Genomic DNA, 22,662 nt, shown 5'->3' on the forward strand with positions numbered 1-22,662 from the left:
TGCATATATTGCACCATGCAGACCTCTTTATCATAAATACTTAACCAATTTTCAATAGATATAAGTGGTTTACGTATTACTTCCTGTTGAATTAGCAGTTGCTGAGCATTTGAGCCTTTGTGCAATCCTGCAATCCACTAATGTGATATTTAATGAGGAGACATCAGTCTGGAGAAAGGTAGTCAATATAAATCAGTGTTTACAAAGTGTGATTAACTCTGAAATATTTCATCAATGCTGTGGTCCCAGGCAGACTCTATGCTAATTACTAGAATCTGCGCATGTTTCAGGGGACTTTGACGGACCCTGAGTGCAGCAAACATGGAGCAGCAAAATTGCAATTATGCTCGGACTGTCTCTGATGACAATTTATGCATTTGGTGTGATGACCTCCCACTTCCCAAGAGGGCAATAAACAGAATGCATTTTCATTAGGATACTAATGCACTTAATCACAGGGGAAAAGGGTTAGAAAGTAACAAAATACTTTTAAAGCAAGATGTGACAGGGTTGATGGGGAAGCTACTTTATTTCAAAGTCAGTTTCTTTATGAAACTTCTGACTACCACAACATATGTCATATGAAATCTAGCTGTGGATAATAGGGCATATTGATATATACAGAAGAGCTAAGCTTTTTACTGAAAAACACGGAAGTATTGTGGCAACAGAAGAAAATTTTTTTCGCAGTCTCAGATACTCAAAAAAAGGGAAAGTTTGTTGTAATTTTTAGCATTAAAAGGAAATAACTTTTAATGCTTAAATGTTGAATGCAGTTTATACTCACTGTGATGCTCAGAACAAAGTGAAGAGGTCTGCTAAAAGTTATGGATCAAAATCGCCAGGCCTTGAGTTGTTTGCTAGGGACAAAGGAGAATGGGCAAAAATCTCTCATACTTCTAGGGATCTAGAAAGTTGCCAGATTTAATCTTCATACTTGGATTCCCTAAATGCATCGACCTTATAGGTCCGTAGGTCCAGTGGTGCTTGAAACCCCAAATGAGGATAAAGAGGTAGCTTAGAGTAGCAAGGAGTATATATTACAGCCTTTTGAAATGTGTTCCTGTGAGTGGAGTCTTCCCATTTCAGAGACATTGCGTCTGTCATTTGGGAGGGCAAAGATGGAACTTTTGTGTTGCTAATTGCACCAGATCTTGACCAAGAAGAAGACTGGCTCTTCCTTATGGACCTGCGGAAGAGGGGCAGAAAAAACAATGCAGCTCTTACATCTTGTTTTACGTTCCCTCAGACACAACAACTTACATTCTGAAGGCCTTCTCTGGCCAGAAACATAGAAGAGGCTTTCTGGGTGGGATTTTTGGACCGGGGCCTGATCCAGGTAACGTAGTGGGGATATTCCTTGATCCAGCTTCCACGGAATACTGTTGCCTCTGGCAGCCATAATCCACCTGGAGGATTTTGCCTGAGGCAATGTATGCAGGATGGGTATAGGTCCACATTAATGCTGCCATTTTTATATGTGGCCATATGAACTAAAAAGGCAGCTGGGACTGAATTTTTTTTTTTTAATTGAATATCAGCTGCATTTCCACAAAAGTTAAGGTGCCTGGCTATGCATCCAGTAATCTTGCTTTAGATTGGTACTGACTTTAGACTGGTACTGAATGCTGACACCAGTCAAACTAGCTGTAAATGGGTACTTGGGCTAAGGAGATGAAGGTGGGCAGACATGATGCACATCACTCCCTCAGGTAGCATTAGCTTCAAAACTCATGTGCTTTAAACATGGTAGCCCGGTGTGCTTTGCTCTTTTTGGCTGATGCTCATATTTTCCAGAACAAAATATACCGGCAGTGTCACGAGTTTTGTTCGTATAACAATGGGATCCATCAACTGAGATTTCTCACTGGCTTCTTTTTTCTGAATTGTGTGCCCCAGGTAACATAGAATACAGCTGCCCAGCAACGAATGAATGTGAAATCACAAAGCGCAGACGCAAATCCTGCCAAGCCTGCCGCTTCATGAAGTGTCTAAAAGTTGGCATGCTGAAAGAAGGTAAGGCTGATCGAGTCAATACATATCTCTCTACAAACACTTGTAACAATTGCAGGGCAATCAGGAAAGAAGAGAGATCGGTAAGTGTTCTGACCACCTACTATAATAACAATCTTGATGTGTGTATGTACTCCCTGACAGTATGCTTTTAACTGCTGGTTGAAGACTCCAGGGACATCCAGGTAAAACACATGTTCTGTGATACAGAATATATTGGGTACACCATAATATTCATTCTGGTGGAATGCTCATAGAATAATCATCACAAAGAAAGAAAGAAAGAAAACAGTTCTGTTTCTTCCTCTTTTTTAAGTTGTGAAATTCTAGACCTCCCTGTACCCTCCCCCCACCTTTTTTGCACTGGTTCTGGTAGAACTGTATTTGTGATATGTTTTTTTGTGATATGTACTGCTGCTTGATGTCATCAGAATTGAAGGGATTGCTTTTCTCCTTCCATCTGTATTGGTGTAACCTGGAGTAACTCTGCTGAAGTCAAAGAAGGTACTCTGGTGCAAAACTTGCAGTGTGGGGGGAAGTGAAGAGGACACTGAATATTAAGTGCAAATAAAAACCTTAACCCCTGACTCCCAAGCTTGTATTTTTACTGCATCAGCTGCACCTTTTCTTCCAGATCAAAGGTATTAAGTCAGTGTTAACTACAGGGAACCTTCCTTAAGGAACTGTGCTAATAGATTGAGGCCTCAGTCACCCTAATGTTTTCTAAGTTATACCAGTATAAAACTTGCCCAAGGGAGAATTGGGCTCCAGGCTACAGAATGAAATACAGGTACCTACTATTTTTTGTTATTGTTGTCTGTGAATGTGCAAGAAGGTGCATATGTATTTTCTTTTATTTTAAACATTGTATTTAGATTACACTGTTCCATTAACACAAAATAATACAACTCCATTGACTTCAGAACTAGATAAGCATTTCAAATAAATGCCTTTAGTGCAGAACCCCCTTAGTTAAATGACTTTCTCCAGACAATTTCCAGTGCTGTTTTATTTGATCATTGCTTTAAAAGTTAGTTTTAATATGTGACTGACATTTGAAAATCCTTTCATTGGTCATTTAAAATGGGATTCAATATATAGGTATCCAAAAAAGAACGCAGACTGATAGAGAGATGATGGAAAAAAATAGGCCTATCACACACCTACAGACATATTCTTATTGGATTATACTTACTAAGAATAAACCTTTCTGTGCAACTGCTTTGGCAGATGCTATGATCCTGTGAGCCAAATCCTGCTGTCCTTAGCTGGACGCAAGCAAGACTTCTGTCAAATTCTGTGGAGGTTTTGCTTCAGAATAGAGTACAGGATTTGTCCCTCTTTTGTAGTGCTGATTCAGAATTTCCTTACTTGTAAAAAAAACCTAATTTGCTTCCATCACTAAAATCCCTTACACAGAGACCAAAATGGAAGGTTTGGGCAAACTGAAAAATGAAAGAAATGGTTGGGTATGTATGACACCATGCGATTTAACACTTCTGTCAACAAAACAGCCCTTATATTGCTAATAACTTGAAATATAAGCATATTATGGAACTTGTTCTCTATAGGGAAGAACAGAATGACACTAGAAAGTATCTGGATGGATGAACTGATTTCAAACCTGACTCTTAAATGTTGGCTACACAATTGTACATGCATAATTTACAGGAGTATCTAATATGATGTGCAAATCAAGTAATTATTTTTTAAATTGACTATTCATGTTCAGTTCTCCTCTTTGCTTGTACACAATTTGGGTACACATTTGAACAGTAAGTGGACAACTGAAATCAATGTAATGGGAGTAAATCAGTCCTCAAATAGTACCTCAGTATGTCAAGACTTTTTGTTCCTCATTTTTTAATAATACAACAATCATTTAATTTTTTTCTCTCATAGAGGCAACTTAAAGATGAGGCTGTAGAAAGGAAAGAATGGTGTTGAGATTGATTGGCTAAAATTTAACTTATCTAAAATCTACCTTTTTAAGGAGCCATCATGATTAGCGTTACAATAATAAGTCCCTTTGAGTGAAGGATGCTATTCTCTCAGAAAAAACCTAAGTTCTTCTGTTGACAAGCCACTGAAAGACCCATTGTTTTTCCATTTTCCTCTTTATTGTTCTCTACATATAAAAAGATGGTTCTTGTGGATGGGTTGACCAGAAGAGACACAGGGATTTTTATCTGTTTTTAATTATTAAATGTAATACTCATGAGTATGACTGGATTGTCAGTGAAAGAGACTGAAGCCTTCTTTTTACAAAACAGGTGAAGCAAAAGTAGGGGGTTGTACCCTCCTCTCCCTGCATGGCTCAGCCAAGACCTAGAGGGACAACTTAAACAGAGCAGAAGGAGAGTTCAGTTTTCTTGACTTGTTTGGCAGGAAGGGTTTGACTGTTTTGGAACTAGACTGATATATAGCCTATCTCTGATACTTTCTTCCTAAAGGGAGATTTAGGGTTGTTTTTTTCCTACTGTGGGACATTTGATTATGAGCTTTAGTTTAGGATAGATCAAATTTTGGATGTGTCAGTCCCAGCAATGTCCTTTATATACTGCTTTAAAGAAAGACAGATGGTAATATTTTATTTCCTTTAGGTTAGATTATATGCAGTTGATTTTCACTAGCTTCCCAGTGCAAAGGGTAAATTTGAAACGGGTCCAAACATATCCCAGGCGTAACTGCATTGACTGGAATGGAGTTGCAGGGGATGGAATTTGGCCCAGTATGTCTTAAACATGTCTTTATGTATAGGCAAGGATTTCAGTCCCATGCAGCATGTCAGAGATCATGCTGCAGTAAATCTATTCAAATGTAAACCTGTTCAATTCAATTACCAGTCTATAATAAAATTTGCTGTTACAGCCTCCACGTTGGTCACAGCAGTCCCTACATGCTGATGGCACAGCATGCCTGGAAATTGACAGCTTAAATCTATTTACTAAAAAAATTTAGTTGCAGACCATGAAATAAAATCAGGTTTCAACAGCTTTGATGGGAACATCATATCCCTTATAGGAACTTCTGCTCAACTGGGGAGCTTTCTTTTAAACTTTTCCCTAAAGAACACTCTCTGTACACAATCAGAAATGACATATATATCAATCACTTTGCTTCGCTTCACATTTTAGGAGGCTTATTTTATTTTATGGTGTTGTCATTTTTTTGTGATTGTCATAGGAAACTTCAATTTGAAAAATGAAGTAGCAGGGAAAAGACCATGAGCTGTGCCGTGGTGTGGCAGCTCCAGGTTGCTACCAAACAACAAATAAGTAGGCAGAATGCCTCTTGTGCCACCCAATGAGCATGCTGAGAGGCAGCTCCTAAAACTGCTTCTGGGAGATGCAGCATGCTGTGCCTCCTTCCAGTTTTCAGTGCCTAAGCTTGTGCAGAAGTGTTAGTGTGAGGACCTTTAGATTATTTTGCATTAACATGTCCATGGGCTCAATGGTAAGGGTGAGCATGGCTAATCAAGAGGAAAGGAAGTAAAAGGACTTTGCAATCTGCCTCAACAATGTGAACCTGGGCATTGCTAGGCATAATCTACACCTTTGTGTGTAAATTCAGAATTTAGATTCCAGAAGATCAGTTTTGTTTGAGAAATACCTCCTCAATGAGGAGTGCTTAATCAAGAACCTCTTCCGCTTCTTTTTTTTCCATGTGTTTTTCTCCTGACATTGAAGGGTTACCTGAATGGTAAGGAACTTTAATCTACATGACAAAGACATGCTTTAATACTTTTCTTTACTTTTCAAAGTAATAGGTATAAATAGCATAGAGATGTTACACAAGGAGAGCCAGTAACGCTGGCCTGTATAAATATAAATTTTGCTTTTCTGTGCACACATCTACACATGCCCCTATGGCATCATTGTTACTGTGCCATTGTTACTGCACCATCATTTAGTACTTCCTTTAGTAACAGCTGTTACTGCGCCATGCCAGTGGCACACGGTTATTTTTATCTGCTACGTCGCCATAGTGATGCGCTATAACAAGGGAGTGCATCGCTACAGCAACGTAGCTGTGGCATTACAATTTGTGCCCGCTGATGCTACATTGCTGTAGCATGTTGCTATGGTGATATAGGGTCTCATGTAGATGCTCTCAGTCTTACAAAAAGTTATTTATTCAAAGACTTCTCTATAAAATATATTTTATTCCTTTATGGATCAAGATGAAAACACTTGTTAAATTATGTGATTGTGGTTTTGGTCAGGTTCATAGCTGATGAAAGAACGTAAGGGTTCTTGTATAATCCAGAGATATTAATAAGGACACTGTTAAATCACAGTCCTGTGTTCAATATCTTACTGATCATTTTCGTAAGCTAAACCAAGGTTGCTAGAACAGACCAAAATAAAAAAAATTGTATCTATTCAGATGTGTGTGTGTTTGTGTATGTGTCTGTATAAAATTATATAGATTTTAAAGCACTTTGTGATCAGATTTTGTATTCTAGCCAGTCATTTAAGCTCTAGTCAAGCAAATGCCTCTACATTTACCTTATGATAAATAAGCAGTTAGTTTCATTGACTTCAGTAGCCCCATTCCCAAAACGAAAGTTAAGCGTATGCTTATTAGCAGGTTTGGGTCCTTTATTGCCTTTTCCTCTTCATAACTTTGTTATCATACATAGTAGTGGGTTGGGGAGGACAGGTTTTTGTTTTTGTTTTGTTTTTGGAAATAGGAAAATGTGACTAAACCTAATTGAATTGATAGAGGAGTTCCTGGACAGGTGCCAGACTTTAGACTAGTTTTAGCCCTTTTTTTTGAAAATTGTGAAGATGTTTGTATGTTTTCTCCATACAGGCCAGGAGAGGAGTGAAGGAGCTGTGGCCACACACCCTTCATTTGTGTGGCAGCAAGCTGAGCTCCCAGCTGGTTGGTGTGGGCTTCTGCTGGAGCTCTGCCTCTGCACAGAGTTCTCTGAATTCACCAGCTGGTCGGTTTGGGCTCTGGCCAGATCCAGTGCTTTTGCAAGCTCTGGAACTGCCATTAGCCCCCCACCCCTTCTTCAGGCTAAATTCAGGTTGAGGGTAAATGACAGCAGTGCCCACCCCCTGGGCTCCAGAGCCATGTGAAAGCAGTGGTTCTGGCAGGAGCCCATGCTGCCCAGCTGTTGAGCTCAGAGAACACACTGCACATGTGAACCCCACTTCTGGATCTGCCCTGGTTCTGTCCGAGCTCTGCAGAATACATTCTGACCCAAAGGGCTGGAACTTCATAGCTCCGTATAGACTGGTATTGTCTCTAAATGAAAAGAACTCTGATTTGTAGTCCCTGTGTAATTTAAGGAACAATGAAACTATACTGCCATCTTTTTCAAAGCTGCATTCTATCATTCAGTGTAACTTCATATAGCACCCCACTAGCAAACCTCATGGCATGTCTATGCAGGAAAACTGACTGGCACAGCTATTCCAGAATGACTATGCCACAATACCTATTGCTCCTAGTGGGCAGTACTGTGCTGGAGCAATTCTTCTGAAATAAAATCCCCTTTCATGTAGAGTTCTCTTCACAAAAGGGAGTTATTCCAGAATAGCTGAATTATATTTGGAATGTTTTTTTCCAGTAGCATTTTTACTGGATAGCTGTTCCTTATAGAAAGGCTTTGGCCGCAGGTATGTTTCTGCTTCCATAATAGCAAAGTGAGGAACTATTGAGAGTGAGAGGACCAGTCAAATGCTGCTGCAAGCAGTTGCTGACCATTTGTGAACAATAGGGAAGTCTGAGTTACTGCTGTGACATTTTCAGTATTTTGCTATCATCTACGTTTTTGGAAATCTGCTTTCAGTAGCTGATCAGTGAAACTCACTACCTAAAACAGTGGCATACATTTTCTAATTGGCAAGTATGCAGTGAAACAGATTACAATTCATTTGATAGACAGTCCCTTTCTTTTAACCATGTTACAGGAGGGAAGTACGTCTGATTCACAATTCTTATGAAGAGTCTTGTAGTGGCTTCCCAATACTTAGTCATCATTCATCATTTTGTAACCTGCTTGAGTGGAGAAGGTGGTGGCATTTGGACTTCATCAGTTCATCATGGAGGCCCAAATCCTCACATGGTGTAACACAGAGTCAACAGAATTTAGGATTGGCCCATCATTTCTAGCTTTGTATTAAGTTGTTTACCCAGTGAAGGTTCATTGTTCAGACCTGTATTTCCTTATAAGTTCTGCCCCCAAAATTAATCAAACTAGCTAAATGTTAAATAGTTGGAGTCCCATAACCAGTGTTGCAACTGTTGATCATGAAAGGTTTATGAGTTCACAGCTCGTCATCCAACCGATGGCTTGGTCAAGTTATATTTTAGGAATCATTAATGTTCCATTGCATTCTCTCTTTGCTTTCCACGAATGCTTGCTAGACTAGCTATCAACTAGCCAGTCTTCAAAATAAGTACAACCTGCCTCTGCTAGCTATGGACTTGCAATGGTGACTTTTTATTATAGTCTTGCTCCCAGAAAGATCCCTCTTCCAAGACAGTATTAGAGGGTGCTGACAGATGTGCAGCTCCCTGCTGTAACTCATGGTGCTTCACAAAAAGCACCATGAATTACAGTGACACCTCCCTAACCCAGCAGACATTTGCTGTTGGATCAGGGAAGGAGGGGAAAAGGCGGGGATATCGAGCTCCACTTCGGACCCAATCCAGAATGAGCTGTCTCCCTAGCCCCTGTCTGCAGCCTGTCTCCCTAGCCCCTTCCCTGCCTCCCTCAGCTCTGGTGCTGTCTGCAGGGTGGGAGAGAAGAGAGGGAGCTTCAGTTTGGAGTTTGCCCAGCTTGTGCTGGAGGGTGAGAGCAGGCAGATTAGAGCCCCCCCCCACCCAGGTGCCCCTCCCTCCAGCTTAAGCTGGGCAAATCCCAAACCCGAGTTCCTGCCCCTCTTTTTTCCCCCTCCCTTCCTGCACACAGTACCAGGGGCAGGGCTGGTCTACATCAGCCCAGCCTTGCTCATGCTCAGGGACAAACAGAAATTAACAAAGGCGTTTCTCTTTGGAGCACCTTCATCTGAACTCCCATTAAATGGGGGTTAATTTGTTGTGCATTTGGGCTTCCATGTATTTTTGTCAAAGCACAGCCATAGAATGCTTTCAAGAGACCGATCACATGATAAATATCACTTCTGTCAGTGCTGGATTGTTGTGTTATCTTCTTCACTTATTGGTTCTGTCACAGTATTGTGCCATTTAAACTTTCTCACTTGCTGGTTTGCAGTGGTGCAGCCTCTTTAAAATAGGCAATACTTAAAGAGCTCTTTAAAATAAGCATTACCCTGTCTTAGGATAGTGCTGTGACAATAGGTAGGAATCCATTGTGTTCAAGGAGCTACAGCTTCAAAATTTTGTTTTCCAAAGTCATAAAATTTCAACCATAATTTGTTGCAGAAGTGACTGGATGGGCATCTATGGCCTGGGTTGTACAGGAAGTCAGATTACACATTCATAATGGCCCAACCTGATCTTGGAAAAAAAAAAAACCTATGAAAATTAATCCTGTTTAGTAGAGAGATTAGGTAATGTATTAAGGCTCATGCAAATAGATATATAGCATCAGCTGGAAGCGTATTCAAGAATGTTCTAAAAAAAACAAAAAAACTAAGCAACAATTTTTATAACCAAGAATGTGTTATCACCTGTGTTTTGAAGCCACAGAAAAAGCCTGCTTAATAGAATTCCTTCTAACAACATTTCCTTTGAAAAGACCTGTGCATAAGACATTGCCAAGGTAAATTTCTCTCTCAAGTCTAATACCATTAGTCTGCCAAGTAGAAAACAGAAATTATTGTGAGGGAAGTTTTAGTTTCTACTGCCTTCAGAAATTAGAACAAAGGGAAGGAGGAAGCTTTAATGGTATTCAAGGAAAATATTTCTGAACTGGGTGACAGTTAATAGAACTGCATTGACCTCAGCGATATTTCTTATGCTCTCTATTGTAATATTATACTTAAAGAGCTCCTTCATTAATGCAGGGTATTAAACAAGGCTCCTGTATTGTAATATCAAATGATGACACAGTGCATTTTCTGTTTGAATCTGTTCTTGACATTAAACCTTTTCTATGTTTTAATGTGTTATATAGTTTGATGCCCAGCCCAGATACTGCATCAGTGGGTGTGTCTACATGAGATGTTTCCTATGGAGTCGCCTAATAAGGTCTGCAGTAAATGTCTCAATGTCTACACGTTCAGCATGATTAGGACAGAGTAAACTAATTAACTCAGCCATAGGCTAGTACTTGTAAAAACAAATACTATCCTATGACAGATTTTTTTCCTCCGCAGCAGCACACATGTAGATGCTGACAGGGCGGGCTAGGGCACAAGGGTGCTTCAGCGCAGGGGCTGCCTGCTGGCTAGCCCCACTCTGAAGCATCCTTGTGCCCCAGCCAACCCCTGCACACCATGTTGAACTGGTTCAGAGCAGCCCCAGGCTAACAGGCAGCCCACCCCCCGCCCTGGGGCCCCTGCCAGTTGGGGCTGCTCCAACTTGGCTCAATGTGCTGTAGTCTCAGGTGCACAATTGAACATGGTGTCCAGGAGCAATAAACTCCAGCATGATATGGGCCAGAGTTTATAGCTGCGTATTGATTGCACATGTAGACATGCCCAGTGAGTACTTCTTTACCTGGGCTTGGCTTAATATTTATTGGGATTTGTTAACTTCTGTTGGAAACAGTGAAACCAATCTCTAAATGTTGTTGGTCTCCTTAAGCAGGCCTCTTTCCTTTCAGCCAAAATGTGGCTTGATAGCCAAATTCACTTATTGAACCTGACAGCCCAATTTGTCTGTCTTAACATGTGGTTCCTGACTATCCCCTCCCTGTAACTGGAGGATAAGGACAAACTGTTCAACTGCAGGTTTTTATTGGTGCTAAATAAGCAGTTTCTGGTCATCTCTAAAAGAAGACAGTGTACAAGTAAATATCATAGTTACAGATATTCCTTTTGGGTTTTGAAATTATGTAAATTGACATGCAAATTAGGCCCAGCTGTCAGACTCCTGAAAAGCTGTTATTGCAGTCTTTGGTATTGCACAGTTCAGGGAATCCCAATTTAGGCTCCAGTTCTGGAAGGAGCTGTGCGTCAGCCAGGAAGACCTGGGTTCTCTCAGTCCCATTGACTTCACTGGAAGTGAGAAGGCTCAGCACCCTCACAGGTCTGGACCTGTTCTCGCTTCTTGTGCAGTGTATGTCAGTTTTTCCACTGACTCTAATGAGGGAGCAGTACGCTTTAAAGAGCATATGACATGTCATACACATCACTGCCAGGGAATGTTCATTCCACAGATAGAAAGGCTTAGCCCTGATTTTGGGCATTTTGTTGTGTTTAAGAGAGTGTTGAGCACACATTTTTAAGGGTTAGCCTCTGTAGCTGTGGGGCCAAAGCCATTACTGAACTCACGTAAGTGCAGCCCTATTGGAAGTACACACTAGATCTGATCCTAGACTCAAAGCCCTCAGTGACACAACTCCCAGTGGCTCCAAGAGTCAGATAGCTGGTTCCACTCTCGCCAACAGTGTTCTTGGCCCATAGTGATGTTGGTGTTTTTGTTTTCATTTGAACATGGTTAAATATGCCAAATTTTGTATGGAATTGGTAACTCCAAGTGAAGGCAAACATAAAAAATCTAATTAAGAAAAACCTATTGTCATTCTCCTGGTGACTGTGTCTTACACAGCAGACCTGCTATTTCTCTGGAATTAGAAGGAAGAATTTCTGTAGGTTTATAAGTCTGCTTCAGTTGGAACACAATTGAAAATGAATCACTTTTTATTATTAAAAGAAATATTGGCCCAAATTAGGTCTTTTACCTGAATATCCCCATTTTTTTTTTTGCATTCTGAACTGAAAGTAGGGAGCCACCATTTGTCTAATTTACTGGAAATTATTATTCCCTTTTTATGTTTAGTAGGTTTTAGCCCAAAAAGGAAAAAAATCTGTGAACATTTACTTATGCACTGAAAGTACAGTGACATCAATGTAAGTGATAAGGGGAGGTGGAGATGAGCCTGAAGGATGTAGAACTGTGTTAGATATGGCATCTTTTCCCATGAGCCCTCAGACAAATAGCTGCCTTTTGTTCTTGTTTTCTACCACCCATAAACACATATATCAATATGGCATTGCCATTTGTTGCAAAGTGCTTGAATTTTATATAAAAGGATACTGCTCTGTTTGAATAAGGGTCATTTTGTGAAGTGTTTCATCAGTTTTATTTTTGCTTCGTACTTCCTTCCATTTCTGTCATCAGATATCTGCACAATTTCTGCTCCAGGGGAATAGGATTGGCATCCCATATATAGGATACTAATAGTTTTGGCACCAAGGCATATGCAGCCCCTAAGTATAAAATGCTGCTATGGAGCCAAATCCCTTTTCAGATTTTACTCAGCCATTGCTGAGGCAATGCTCCCATCAACACAATTAAGAGTTTTGCCTGGATAAAAGCTTAATAAGCAGTACAGGATTTGGTCTAGGACTTTTCGGGGTGAAATGCTGCTGTTGGAACATGAAACCAGTGCTGCTGAGTCGTATCCACGTGACAAATGTACAAGCAGACCTTTGTTGCTTGGAGCAGAATTGGCACCAAAACTGCTGGAAGTTCAGGAACTGTGCCTGACCTCCTTGTTCAATCAAAGGAGCCAGGGTATCAAGAAGCACTAAAAGTACAAGCTGTAAATATCACATGTGATCTCATATGGTGCTATCCCTCAAATATCCCCTGCTTATAAATCTTCATCTTTCTATAGAAACAGTTACAAATAACATTTCATTGGGCCACTGACATAACTAAGCCGCACCCCTTCTTTGTAGCCAATCATTGTCCTTTGTTTCTCTGCAAGCATTTCTGCCAACATGCAGCATCTGTCACTTCCACTCTCTGGGTCACTGTTTGAGGCCAGATGATGATTTCATTTGCAGTTTGTATCATGACTTTCATGGTCAAGAGTCAACTGTCTTAAATCTGAAATAGATGCACGAAGTGTATTCTACACACAGCTAGAACACTGTTGGTTTCCATAGTGGTCATTAATTAGTATCCATAGACTTCCTGTGAGCCAGGTATACAAAAATAGAGCATAGCTAATAACTGATGGTAATGTAAAAGCTGTGGAAATTCAGTTTGAAGTCTATTTCTTAGCTTAATAAATGCTTAATATGCCTTTTAATCACTGTAAATGGAAGAGCTTGGTTATATTTTGAGCCCAGAAAAATCTATCACCATGTTTGTAATGCTAAAGAAAGCTAAATATATCAAAGCTTTAAAGTGCATCCACATAGAAACTGAGAATCTAGGAGTGATAGATATTAGTTTTAAGCATATTATTTACTATTTTCCCATTCTGTCCTTTCAAAAATACCTTTTACTCCACTGTGTTGTAAAGGAGCTAAAGTGTTTGTCTCTATTTTTCACCTCAGAAGTCTCTATTTATAGTTCTCAGGCATAAGTATATATCCAGTCCCATCATTACATGCCATGCAACAGGTCTAAAATTAGCAGATCTGTGCTTTGCATCCCCATCTCTATCTGGAGAATCCCCCACCACAGTTCAAATTTAAAATATTTTGCTAAATAAAATCCTGAATGAAAAAAACACTGCAATCATCTTAGCTCCCAAACTGCTCTCAGAGGTCAGAAACAACCCTTCCCCTGCTCAAACTTAGTTCTGTGGACCATGGATTATAAATCCCAGAGGCACCTGGAAGCAGGGAGAAGAAGTGAGAAGCAACCCTGTAGAGTCCTCCTACTGTGATTTTGGACTGCAAATCCCGGAGACCTCGGGGGCAGCAGGAAGAAGAAATGAACATACATCCATGTCCTAGTGCCCCTGGGTTTCTTGTCTGAGCCACTGCAGGCATGTGGCTGCATTTCCTGAATCAAAGGTAAATATCTGTTCACTTCTGTTTTAATTTAATCCCTGCAGTTTAGACTAACTTGAAGAGACTGAATCGATTCAGCCTCAGGCTTTTTGACTGTTTGTACTTAGCCTAGGTGTACAAGTGTTCACACTATTTCTACCAGACCAAAAATGGCGGGTCTGATTAAAAAAAAATCTTACACCTTCAGTGGGGTAGAAGTGTTCTCTAACAGAGTTTCTAGCAAACAAATGAACACTTGTATACTTACCTCTCTGATAGAAACTGCCAAGCTGTCCTTCAGCATCCCAGCTTGTACTTCCCCTCCAGGTAGATAATCTTTGACTTTGGCTGTATTCTGTTGCATACTACAAACCACTCCTTCAGCACTTTTGGGTCTGGGAAAACTCAACCCCTCTCTGCAGCACTGGGGCTGTATTGCCACCAGGAGCAGGTGTGGAACCCTACCTGTCAGAAACTGCCACCGATGCACCAACACCTGACTCAGCTTGCCAGCAACCTCCCTGCCCCAAACCCAGACCAGCTTGACTTGGCTCCTGTCATTTTCAGAGCCTCCAGACCCCCACACCTCTGACACTTGGACCCAGACCACACCTGAGGGGCAGATCTGGGCCCATGGAGAGAGGGTCTGTGGTCTCTAGACCTACTGGGGACTGAGTCTATGCAGTTTAGATATGGGAGGGGTTAGGGTCTGGTATATCCTTATTTAATCATGCAGGATCCATATCTGTCAGACCGCACTCCTCTCCCATACCCAAGCTCCTTTGGCTGGTGAAGAAAGGGTAGGGATGCTCGGTGGGCTGCTGGAGGGAACATTGACAGCCTTGAGAAGACAGCAAACATGCTTTGGGTCTCCTGTCTCAAAGCCTGACAACTGCATGGAAATGATAGGGGAGGAAGGGTGTTGTGAGCAGGGGCGCATGGTCCCCTAGTGTGTCTAGCTAATCAGCACTGATCTGCTCCCTAAGTTCCTGTCAGCTGTCGCTGGCAGACAGGGAAGCCTGCAGAGCATGTTGGGATATGTGCACAGGGGCCTCCTAGCAGTGGCATGTCACCAGCGTGGGTTGTCCACAAAACACCCACCAAGTCCCTGTAAATGCTTGTGCAGTTCTCCCCCAGTAGGTTTTTCTACCAGGAGAACAAAGCTGGTAGAGTTCTCTCAGATCTTTTGAATGCTTATATGCACCCTCTTTAAAGTTTATTTTGACTACAAACCAAGTTTCTTGAGAAATCTGTCAGAACTTCACCATAGGCTCCCAAAGGGGACTTGTATTAGTAATATTCATGTCTCCTGAATTCTTTAGTATATTAGCACTCCCTTTTCACCTTTTATTTTTCTCATGAGCTCTATGGGTGGCTGAACCTGGTATCATTATTCAGTGATGCAGTTGGGAAAGGTCTTGCATTTTGATCTGAGGATGCTCAAACAAGATCTCTATCTTATCTCCTTTGGGCAGGGGTTCTACAGCTAAAGCCCTGCTTTTGTTAGTATTCCACAAAATCCGTATTGGGTTTACCACTTGATCGTGCTCATTTTCATGACTCAGTCTGTGCCATGTCTGGATCATAAGTACCCAAATGTTTATGGCCACAAAGGGCCATGAAATCTAAAGATGGAGATATGTTTGCTATAATTTGTCAGAACTACTGAACTGCTGGATGGACACCACAGGCAGAGGCTTTACTGGGGAGCAAAAATCCTTATATCTATTGTAGAGATGGTTGTCCCAGATGCTGAAAATAATTTTAAAATGGTCAGAGTTGGTTTGGGGCTTGAGCTGATTTTTATTTTCACAAACCAAATTGCAGGTTTCAATCTCATCCTTTTGTCAAGGTAGGTGAAATAATACTAAGTATTGAACAACAAAACTGAATGTGTACTGAGAACGTATCAATAAAAATGATTTAGAAAATTGTGTAAAAGGACTTGCTTTTGCTCACTCTTTCTTGAAGATGCAACTTTAAAGTTACCCACATAATATACCTGCCCCTAATTTACACTTCAGATGGAAGACTGGATTGACTAGAGAATCATTGAACATTTATTCTTATGATTCAGGATACTCTCTCCTGAGCTGCACCCAGCAGCATGCCTACTAAAAGCAAAAAGTTGGCCGTATAACAAATAAACATAAGCAGGAGCACCTATACCCTGGTATACACAGCTGTAGGCCTCACTGCTGTTGACTTCTTTGCAGTGTATCACATGTCAGTTGGTTGATCTTGGGCTGGATGGAGGGCAACCCATTAGACAAAAAGCAAATCCTTGCACAGTTATGGAAACTTGAATTCCTTCTTGCTGCTCTATTTATCTTCACTCTTTTTAATTCCTTTCTTTTTTTTCCCCCTTTTTGCACTATGGCAGTGTCAGGGTATGCCAATGAGTCTGTATATTTAATGCAACCATTCCTTTTCCTAGGCACTGTTTTTTTTCAGGCAGGGTTGTGGGTAAGAAGCATTAATTTCTTGGACACCAGACTGGTGATTTTTGTGAGTGCTACTCTGGCTGTAAGATTTTCTTTCCTCCTGGGCATCCTGACGTTTCTGAGGATACCCAGGTAGGTGAGATATTTCAGTAACAGCTCATTGCTAATTAAACTACTTGTTATGAAGTGTTCTTAAACACGGCTGCTTAATGAAGTTAGAGAAAGCATTTGGATGCAGAGTGTGAAGGCTTCAAATGTTGGATTTACTCTCGAGGGAGAATTGTGCAGTCAGAAAGCATTTTGAATTGCTAGTAATCCGTCCCATTCTGTTCCCATTTGTTTTCTTTAATTTCCTGCATTTTTTTAATGCTGGTCAGTTAAAAACAGTCCTTTCTCTCCTGTTTCTCCCCCATCCTTTCTTTCATGGAATGGACTGTGACACGTGCCTGCAAAGTGGCTTCTTGGGAATTTGCAAGTCTTTGAATGCATTATCTGATTAAAGGGATGTATGTGTCTTTAATTCTCATCTTTAGTTTCACCTTTGACCCCATCTGTTAAAGTGGAGAGGAGCTGAGAGTCAGCAAAGTCCCAGATTCAACCCAGATAACCTGAAGTGTGCATAGTTAAATGCCTTAACTCTTTCATTGACTCCAACAGCTACAGGCTTAATTAAATCATAGATTTAATATGAAAATGTGGCAAGTCCAGTGTCTAAGACAGGTGAAACATTTTATTTTATGGATATGTTTAGCATAACATAATGTAGTCCTGCCTCTACATTTTAAACTGGAAAGTAGGGCAACAGAGCATTGTTTTCTTGAAAATAGATAAATTGATCTTAAATACATATTTTTAAACAAATAGTCTCGTAGGGCCTTTGTACACACCACAAAATTGGCCTTTAAAGTGGCTTAAATGCCCTTTTGCACCGCTTTAATGGTGTTGCTGTTTGCACGTTTGGTGGCATATTCTGCTTTAATGGCATTGCGGTTTGCATGCTCGGCAGCGTATTCCACCTTAAATGACCTTGGTATGTAGCAAGATAAAACACCCCTGAGGTGTTTTAGTTTGCTACCTGGCAAAGTACAACAGTGCATGGGGCACTGGAAGCCAATGTGCTCGGGGCTTGGCGAGCCCTGTGCAGCTTGGGGGCTGTGGGGCAGCCCAGGCAGGCAGGCTCCACTGAAGGGAAAAAAAACACAGAACAGCAAGCCTGATTTTTTTTTCCTCTCCCCAGAGCCTGCCTGCCTGCCTGCCTGAGCTGTGCGGGGGCCTGATGCTTCCATCCACAGCTGTGGGGGACCTGTGCTTCCCTTCCCAGCTGTGGCACCCCCCAGGACAGCCCAGGACAGGTGGCAGTGGGCAGGTTCTGCCAGGGGGCTCCCCCATGCAGCTCAGGGACTACTCTGCCTACTGGCAGCTCATGCCCCACACTGCACCCTTGCCACCAAAGAGGCGGGTAAGGATTGGGCTCCCACCCTTGTGTTCATGCCACAGGGGTTTAGTTTGGTTTAATTTTCCCTTAATTGAAATGGTGTTTTCCATAAAATCCACCACTTCAATTTAGGGAGCACTAAACCGAATTAAACCCCCATGGCAAGTACAAGCAGCCATATTTACAAGATGGGACTGTCAGTCCAAAGTCCTAGTTTCTTATTTCTCCTGTGTGGGTACAGTTACCCGAGATACTTACTGTGTATTAGCCTAATAAAATTGTGCTATAACGTGTCATGGCAAAAAGCATGCTAACAGCCTACTGCACAGTGCTAATGTGCAGTAAATATCACTAAACTGTGTGGCACTACTGCACAGTAACTTAAGGTGCTGCATGTTTAGTTACTACTTTATTAGGAAGTACTAAACTAAGTGTGCAGTATCTAAGGCGTATTCATGAACGTGTAGGCATGACCTGTGCATTTGTAAATACTTACGTAATTTTGGGTGGGACTTTCAAAGACACCTGAGTGACTAGTGAAAATGTCAGAAAGGAATATGACAGTAGTTTTGGTGGCTTTTGCTTTGCTTAGCTTTTTTTTTTCTTGTCAGTAGTATATCTTCCCAATAGGTAGTTAGTACTGAACTATTGAAGGAACATGGTTAACATAAGGAGAATAACCTTCTACATTTGGAACTGTTAGACCAATTTTAGATCTCAGCTGTTCATATAGTTTTCAGTTCTTTATCAGTTAGGAAAACATTGGAAATTCTGTCTGTATCCCATCCCAATCACCATTTTCCAAGCAACTACAGCCAAATTCTGTCCCTACTGACATCTGTTCAACACCATTGATTTCACTCAGGTTGCATGGCCGCAGCTGAGCACAGAATTTGTCTCCTGATCTCACTTATTTTTAAAAGTAGTATATTTACATGCAAAGTGAACACAAACACACTACATTTAACTGTAAGTAGCAAAAATAGAAAGATAAATAGCATGCAGATAGATCTGATAGTGTATCTATTGTGCATAATATTGTAAATGGTATCTCGCTGTGCTGGAATCTAGGCAATATGAGTTCAGTACTAAAGTGTTCAGGTTGCACCTGAGCTAGTTGGAGCCTGCCAGCCTCTGCAAGCCCACTGAGAGCATCTGTCTCGCCACCACCTTGCTCATGCTGCGTCCTCCGCAGGCTCTCCGATTCTTCCGACTATGAGCATAAATCATCCACCTGTCACGAGCTCTTGCTGCCTGGATTATGCAATGCCTGCCTTCATTTGGAGATGGTGTGAGCAGAAGATTGCTGCAAATGGTTTGCATTCATTTTAATGCCATTCCAGCATTTCCTTAGCTTTAATGAGGGATCAGGATGGTGACGACTCTCTGAGACAATGAAAGTCCTAGAGACCCCAGGCTTGCTTTGTATGTTTGTATGGCCTAGTTTCAATTTCTTCCCCCCTCCCCCCTCCCCTTTTCTTTTCTGCAAAGAAATGAGTGGCTTGAAAATTCAGGCAAAGAACTACTATTGCATAAAGCCAGCTGTCCACTGCTCTCTGTTTATTGGTCTTGTAATACTTCCCTCCAGCTGAGCAATGACAAATTTAAAAATCAGTCATGTTTAATGTTGATTGTCCATTTGAACTGTGGTCAAAGCTGTGTAATACCAAGTTTGTTACCTTCACTTACACTTTGTTTAGAACCCCAGCCTTTGCAATATGTTTAGTTAAGGATAGATTTGGGTACATTTATACTTCTGGCAAGTGCAGAAGTACCAGGATGCCTCATCCAAAATTAAAATGCATCTTCTTTATATCACATTCTCCTACCAAGCCCACATTAGAAAAAGTGAAGAGTCCCCCCCCCCACTTTTTTTTTTAAACTTGTCTAGTATGGCATAGTCTACTTCCTGGCTCTCCTGTAACTGTGTATAGAAATTAAATTATTTTGCAAGCTAAACACATGTTATGTGTGTGTAACAAGGAAAAGAATACCACTCATGAGAGTAACCCTTGTGATAGCAGTGGCCCTAGAAGCAGCTTTCTCTTGGCCTTTGTGTTTTCTTTTCTCAATCCTAGCTACATTGTCCTGCTTTCGCGGGCCCTCGCTAATGCTCACAGGAGGGTCTCAGCAGCTTGCAAGAATGTTTCATATGTTGTTGTCTTCTTGTGGCATCAGGCTTATATTATTATTTGTCTAAAGAGAACTATGCATTATATAACGAATAATAAAAATAATATTAAATCACAATTAAAAATGATTAGTAGTTTACAGAGCCAATCCATGTATTTAACTTCTGCTATATACTTAGTGCCACGTATATATTTCAGGCTTTTAAGAAAAAGAAATGTAGAAATGTGTTAAAACTAACACTAGCTATTGAACAGATTACATAATATTAGACATCTGTTTTGCCCTAGCTGCATTAAGTGTTTTGCCTGAGCGTCTCAAAAAGTTTTATAAACATTCACTATTCATTACTTGCATCTCAGAGCATTCCTGTCAAGTAGGGAAGTACTAGTATCCCCATTTTAAAGACACATAAGCTGAGACCAAGGACCTGTAAATGATTTATCAAAAACCACTCATGGAGTCAGTGGCAGAGCTGGAAACAGAGCCCAAGCAGTGAGTGAGTTGATCCTTTCCGTTGTGCGAGGAGGTGACTAAAACTGTCAAAACCCCTTTGTACCTACTCCTTTCTAGGTGAGGACAGGATAAAAGAAGAAGAAAAATAATCATCTGTCATTTCAGCCAGCTCTGTCAGCTCTCTGGGTGCTAACACTGGTTGCAAAGGTACAGGGGGGGAAAAAGCATGGAATCATGGGATGTGGCATTCAGGTAATCGGAGATCTATCCATTGGGTGAAAGCAACTGGACAAAATTAGAAGAAAGAAAGAAAAGTATTTTATTCTTTTCTTTTTTTATTTCCTTTTAGTTTTAACACCTAGATGTTGTTACCCTTTGTTTATCCTTGTTCCAGTGCTTATGAACTGCTGTGTCACTCAGCATGGAGTTCTGAATTCTAGGCGCCAACACTCCTAGTCTCACTAGCACACACCAAGAGATAATGCTTAAAGACTTTTTTTATTCCTTGCTATAATATCCTTTCCTTTCTATATGGATTCTAACTTTGGTATTCAGAGGCCTATAGTAATCAAAAGATTCCTGAAGAGGAAGTCAAATTAAGTCCAATTTTTGCTACAGATAAGACAACGTAGTTTATTTCCATACACATTCCTAAATCTTATTGCTGTTAATGGGAGATGCGTGCACACAACCAGAGGAGAAAATGACCCTCAAAGTCATGTATGTGTGTGTGTGTGCATTTTAACTCTCATGTAGGTGGTACCCAATTATGAACATCTTACCAATGTGAGACATACAGAGAGAGCCCAAGAAAATACAGTGAAATCTTTCACAGCTGACCAGTGACATTGGTGGCAACTGAACCATGGACTGTGTTGCACTGTAGTCTGTGTACCAGTCATGAATCATTACTGTACTTGGAAGTCTTTCATGTATCCATGTTACTCCTCCCTGATTTTCAAAGGGACAGAATTTTTTATGCATCCTGGACAAGCTTAACTAGGACCACACACAGGAAGGGAGATTTGTAATAGCCTGTTTGGAAAAAAGTGAAGACCCTAATGAATGAAATGTGTGGACTTTGAGATCCTTTTTCTGTCTTATTTGCTTCTGGTAACAAGCTAACCTCCCATGCCATTACTTCCCCCTTCCAGTTTTAACTTGATGGAAAGCTAGCAATACCACCATTTTATGTAGCCTCCAGTGGATTCAGTATTTTTTCTGCTTTGTCTTTTCAGATAACATAAAATTCTTAGGTATGTAAGAAACAGAACAATCTGAAGGCACAAATGCAACACAACACTGACAAAATCAGATGAAAAATCTTACTCTTTTATCTATGAAGAAATTAGATTTATCATCAGAAAAGCATTCTCTTTTCATTTTCTGAAAGGTGCTTTTTGACAGACCCTTTGCAGTGGACGTCATGCTCACAAAACATGCTGTCACGGGGCTATTTGAATATGGTGACAGGCTCATTATCATGTTGAAGACAACTGACAACACTGCAGACTAGAAATGGACAGGCTTGCCAATCAGCTGTTGAAAGGATTGCAGTTGAAATAGGGTTTTTTTGTTCTGAGAACAGTAGTACAAATTGACTACATTAATTCTTTTTATTATAGCTGCATACACTGTAGTTAAGGGTCCGTCACTGTTTCCATTATAAATCCTTGTTTTCAAGGGTTTATTAGTAGACCATTAAAAAAAAAAGTGTTCCCACTGAAATTTGGTACTGGAAAAAAAAATCCCTGGCTCTAAGAGAACAAAATTTGTATGGTGTAGATATGTGTGCATTAGGGAACCTTTTTAGGAGTGAGAAGGGAACTGGACTGATGTTTAGTCAAAAAGGGCAAAAAGCAAAATGCAGTATTATTTTAACTGAACCATCAGTGTTCAAAAATGTTTATAAATAGGTTCTTGCCTCAGGAGCTTATACTCTAAAGACACTAGTTCTGCAAACACATAGGACACGTTGCTTGCTTTTATGAGTAATTTAGCTGATGCCCCTCATTTCAATGGAGTTTCTAAGGTATCAAGCCCCCATGCACAATAATAATTAAATTTTTTCTATATTTTGAAGTAATTCATCCAGAATAGTATATGATAGCGTTAGGTTAGATATGAAAAAGGACAAATACCCAAAGTGGAACTTGGGAGGAATTTAGGAACCTGAATTTGTTACTGTGATCCTGGCAAACTTTGATCAGCTGCCACCCAAGTTAAACTCCATGGATGCTGCAGTTGGCAACCTTAAAGTCTCCCAGATACCTACAGATCTTCTGCACACATGTAAATATGGAGT

The 22,662-nt window shown here is 40.7% G+C and overlaps 1 protein-coding gene across 9 annotated transcripts in view; it reads left to right on the top strand.

Moving 5' to 3' along the window:
• The window catches only part of ESRRG (estrogen related receptor gamma), a 516,894-nt gene that overhangs the window by 358,259 nt on the left and 135,973 nt on the right, over window positions 1-22,662 (top strand). For all 9 annotated transcript variants that reach the window (XM_090048878.1, XM_090048889.1, XM_090048897.1 and 6 more), the window contains one exon: window positions 1,900-2,016. In XM_090048878.1, coding sequence (XP_089905004.1) covers window positions 1,900-2,016 — 117 coding nt within the window. The remainder of the gene's footprint in view (window positions 1-1,899; window positions 2,017-22,662) is intronic.

This window comes from Crocodylus siamensis, chromosome 1 (assembly GCF_052110815.1).
Source record: "Crocodylus siamensis isolate JL-2025a chromosome 1, ASM5211081v1, whole genome shotgun sequence".
NCBI classification, from domain to species: domain Eukaryota; kingdom Metazoa; phylum Chordata; order Crocodylia; family Crocodylidae; genus Crocodylus; species Crocodylus siamensis.